The 5,000-nt window shown below is 40.8% G+C and overlaps 2 protein-coding genes across 2 annotated transcripts in view; one reads left to right on the top strand and one right to left on the bottom strand.

Annotated features, from left to right (window-relative positions):
- The window catches only part of sobpb (sine oculis binding protein homolog b), a 1,820-nt gene extending 1,687 nt beyond the window's left edge, over positions 1 to 133 (bottom strand). Inside the window, exon 1 of the mRNA XM_081363249.1 lies at positions 1 to 133. This exon is cut by the window's left edge and continues 1,687 nt beyond it. Within this exon, the coding sequence (XP_081219375.1) occupies positions 1 to 8 (8 nt within the window). The 5' untranslated portion in view covers positions 9 to 133.
- Positions 1 to 5,000, top strand: part of ripply2 (ripply transcriptional repressor 2) — a 486,302-nt gene that overhangs the window by 405,284 nt on the left and 76,018 nt on the right. The gene's annotated exons all lie outside the window — the stretch shown is intronic.

The raw sequence follows: 5,000 nt of genomic DNA, 5'->3' as shown, positions 1-5,000 counted from the left end.
ACGTCCATCTTGTACTGGTTTAGACATTTGGTGCTGCAGAACTGCAGTCGCTCCTCACCCGAACCGAAGTCCAGGTATTCTTTAGTGTGACGCACGTGTTTACACCAATCACACACCTGCAGAGAGAGAGAGAGAGAGAGAGAGAGAGAGGGAGAGAGAGAGTGAGTGAGAGAGGGAGAGAGAGAGAGAGAGAGAGAGAGAGAGAGAGAGAGAGAGAGAGAGAGAGAGAGAGAGAGGGAGGGAGAGAGAGGGTGAGTGAGAGAGAGGGAGAGAGAGGGTGAGTGAGAGAGGGAGAGAGAGAGAGAGAGAGAGAGAGAGAGACTTGACTTTTGACTTTAAGATCTCTTTATTTACAAAAGTATTAAAGATATAACATTTTCAGTAAAAAAGTTTTTTTTTTTTTTTTTTTTCCTTTTTTTTTTTTTTTTTTCTTTTAACCAACTAGAAATGAGAGCATTTAAAACAAAATAACCACAGAGTCTCAAGACTTATACGATCAAAACTCACTCATGCATAAATTTGGAGACAGCCATCAATGTCAACATCACAAATAACATTCCTTATGCCCCATTTACCTCTGAAAACATCCAAGTCATTAACCAACTTGTAATAGCTAAACTCTATATTTATACGGGATTTTATTAACCCTTGTAACACTGCAACCACATCAGTTAATCCACCATTATTCAATTTTTTCTTTCGTGACAACCAAATTGACATTTTTGCTTGCCCAAATAAAAAATTTAATAAAACATGAACTTCTTTGTTTTTCCTACTGTACTTAGGCCCATAAATAAAAAACATAGGCATAAAAACTTCCCCCAGGGTCTGACACCACTCTTCTAATTTGTTAAATAATGGCTTTAATCTAAAACAGTCAAAAAACAGATGAAAAACTGTTTCCTGCATCCCACAGAACGGACAGCCCTCCCCTACCTGTGGGTCAAGGTGTGCTCTGTGTCTGTTTGTGGCTATTATCCCATGCACAATTCTCCACTGAAGGTCTCCAGACCTTTTCTCTATAGGAGTCTTGTACAGGGACCTCCAGCAGCCTTTAGGGGAAGCGCCTGGCCCAAAAACCTCCTGCCACTTGGACTCTCTTACACTCTCAAGCGAGTGCAGATGTGACACCTTCACACAAAGTACATAAAAAGCTTTTTTCCCTGTGTTGCTAAAAAGCTCCAGTTGGGGGGTCTTAAAAGAAAGCAAGCCTCCCTCAGCCTCTTGCCATTCTCCAGTGTCTGCTGAAAAAGCCAGTTCTGGGAAAGTCGAGGTTTCCTCCTCTCTACCAGACGACTCTAAAACCAGTCTATAGTCCTGGGGCAAAAACTCACGTATTTGAGTCAGCATTCTCTCCACCACTCGAACTGATCTGATGTCCAGCTTTTGAGCCAAAATTTCAGCAGATATCCACCCATTCTCAGAAATCAGAAATCCAACTTTAGTAATGTTTGCAGTCCATAAAGCTCTTCTAAGGGAGACTGAATTAAAAATGTTCAAAGCCAGTGCCGGGTTTAAGAGCAGAGGTTCTTCCCTCATCCACAGGTCCAGCACACCATTTGGCTCCCGAGATATTTTTAAAAGTCTCCATGCTCTCAGTACCGACCTGTAGAAAGGTGTCAGTCCTGTTAAGTCCAGCTTGTCGATGTCCATGAGAAACAGGTGTCGGTCTAACCCCATATTGCCGGCTCTCCTCAGAAGAGCACAGGCTACCTCGGCCCAACTCACGTGCTCCCCGTAGAGTAGTCTCCGAGCCGCCTGGAGTCTGAAGGCTTGGATTCTGGAACTGATGTCAACCAGCCCCTGTCCTCCTTCCTGAATAGGCAGATACAGCACTGGCGCCCTCAGCCAGTGCTGTCCCGACCAGAAAAAGTCCACCAGGTTTTTCTGGATTCCTCTTACTAGCTCTTCTGGAGGCTCTAGAATCATCATCCTGTGCCATAACGATGAAGCCACCAGATTATTGCAGACCAGGACCCTCCCCCTGTAGGACAGCCGAGGCAGCAACCATTTCCAGCGAGACAACCGAACACACACTTTCTCCACTAGGCCCTCCCAGTTTTTCCTTTTAAATTCATCTACTCCTAAAAACACCCCAAGATATTTAAAGCCTGTTCTCCCCCACTGTAATCCACCAGGAAGTGATGGACTATTCAGACCAGGACCACACCAAAGAGCCTCACTTTTACCCCAGTTAACTTTAGCCGAAGATGCCTTCCCGTAACATGCTAGAGCTCCCTTTAAAGAATCAACCTCCCTCTGACAACTAATTAACACTGTAATGTCATCTGCATATGCAGAAAGTTTAGTAGGTTCTTTAAAAACCAGTGTACTAACATTCAAGCCTGTGAGCTGCTGTCTTAATCTACATAACAGAGGCTCAATAGCTATGCTGTATAGCTGACCCGAGAGAGGACACCCTTGCCGAATACCTCTGTGGATCTTCACCGGAGTACTGAGGCCACCAGCCATTTTAACCATACACGTAGCCTCAGTATACAACAGTTTAATCTTAGAGATAAAAACATCCCCAAATCCAAAAGCCTTTAACGTATTAAAAAGAAAATTGTGGTCTACTCTGTCAAAAGCTTTTTCCTGATCTAATGACAGAAACCCAATATTAATATTGTTTTGAAAAGCAAAATCAAGCATGTCCCGTACCAAATGTAAATTATCTGTGATGGATCGATCTTTTATACAGTAAGACTGGTCTTTGTGTATGATTTCAGACAATACAGTATTTAGCCTGTTTGCCAGACATTTAGAAAAGATTTTGTATTCTGAGCATAAAATTGCTACAGGCCTCCAGTTCTTTAATAACGTTAAATCTCCCTTTTTTGGGAGTAGTGTCAAAACAGCCCGCCGACAGCTTGTGGGAAGGATTCCTTCTGTAATGCAGTTTTGCAAAACCTCAAAGTAGTCATTTCCTAAAACAGTCCAAAAGTTCTTATAAAACTCTGCAGGTAGTCCATCCAAGCCAGGTGCACGTCCTGAAGAGAGACCCATTACTGCAGCGGTGACCTCCTCAAAGGTGAGCTCAGTCTCTAACAAGTGTTTGTGCTCTGGAGTTAAAACAGGAAGGTCCTGAAGCAGTTCATTTGTGCACTGTTCATCCGAGGTTTCAGCAGTAAATAAATCAGAATAAAAATCCACAGCAATTCTACGCATTGTGATTGGATCAGAGGTTTCTTTTCCATTGTTTTCTTTTAAACAGTACATCTGCTTTTCCTGTCCAGCTTTTCTCTCCAAATTAAAAAAATAAGATGTAGGACCATCCATGTCCCTTGTTGTTAAAAAACGGCTCCTTACAAGGGCTCCTTTAACTTTTTCATTTAGAATGAAGCTCAGCTGGTTTTTCTTTTCTGTCCACAGTTCTTGTAAATCTGCAGTATCATTAACAGTCATTGTCTTTTCAATATCAATGATCTCCTTTTCTAGCAACTCTAGTGTCTTTTTTAAAACCAAAGAAGAATGGGTTGCATATTGCTGACAGAACCCTTTTATATGAACCTTACTGATTTCCCACCACTGAATTATATTTTCATATAAAACTTTTTCATTTTTACAGGTTTCCCAAAAAACTCTAAAGTTATCACAGAAATGCTTATCATCCAGAAGTTTAATGTTAAAATGCCAGTAGTAACTTTTCTGAGCTCTATTCACCAACGAACACTCTATTGTAATGAGTTTGTGATCAGAAAAAGATGTAGGAGTGATAGCTGTATGTTTTACTCTATTCCTCATATTATGTGATGTGTAGAACCTGTCCAAACGTGCCCCAGAAATTCTACCATTGCTAAAATGTACCCATGTATATTGTTGTGCTGCTAGATTGTGTTCCCTCCATACATCTGCTAGATTGAATTTTTTAATCACATTTACTAAAACCGCAGCTGATTGTGCGTGAGGTTCTTCTCCATTCCTGTCTTTTGTGAAATCTAAAGTGCAGTTCCAATCTCCTCCTAAAATTATTAAATCCCCATCCTGCTGTTGGCTTAAAACTTTTTCCAATTTGGAAAAAAACTGCAACCTGTCAGATCCTAAATTAGGAGCATAAATGTTTATGAACACAAAAAAAAGGTTTCTAATTTCAGCCTTAATAAGTAATAATCTCCCTGGTTCGATCTCATTTTTAAATAAAATTTTCGCTTGAAGACTAGGGGAAAAAAGCACAGCCACTCCAGCACTAAGATTAGTCCCATGACTTAAAACCTTCTCTCCTTCCCACCACAAACCCCAGTCAACCTCATTTCTTTGGTCACTATGGGTCTCTTGCAAAAAAACAACACTAAGATCTTTCAAGCGTATGGTTTCTGAAAGTAACCAATTTTTCTTCCCATCCCTCATCCCATTTACATTTAGGGATCCCACCCGTAAGGTCTCCATAAGGAAGAGAGAGAGAAAGAGAAAAAAACAGAGAAAAGAGAAGTCAACAGCCATCATATTTATTTAGTTTTTCCCCTCGCTTTTCCTGCTTTCTTACCTAATCTTATTGCAGTTATATGTTTCTTTAAACGAAACCTCTTCTGTTGTGTAAGCTCTTCATAGTTGCTCCTTTTTCTAGCCCATATTACCGAAGAAATAAACTTTTCCACGTCCGGGAAATAGTCACTTATTTCAACACCTGATTTTCCTTTTGTTTTGTCAAGAAAAGAGTTGATTTGTTCAACAGTATACATATCTTTTTCAACCTCTAACCACTGCTCATTCTCTCTCATTCCATCATTACTATACTGAGATAAAACCTCCATCTCATCAGTCATATTTTCCATTTCACCTTCTACCTGTACTGTATCATTGCTCTGACACACATCCTCAACATCACCTTGAGTCTCACTCTTATCAACATCAGACAATTCACACACTGATTTTTCAGGAACATAACTGCAGCCAGGTTGTTCCTTACTTACAATTACATTATTTTCACTCACCTCCTGCTGTCCCTGCTCTTCCTCAGTAGTGACTGTATCATGCTCCTCTGCGTTCCGTGTTCCTGTGTT

The sequence above is a fragment of the Scardinius erythrophthalmus genome (genome assembly GCF_964197995.2).
Source record: "Scardinius erythrophthalmus genome assembly, chromosome: 4".
Classification (NCBI taxonomy): domain Eukaryota; kingdom Metazoa; phylum Chordata; class Actinopteri; order Cypriniformes; family Leuciscidae; genus Scardinius; species Scardinius erythrophthalmus.
The sequence above is the reverse complement of the archived record's forward strand: the minus strand, read 5'-3'. Positions and strand labels throughout refer to the sequence as shown.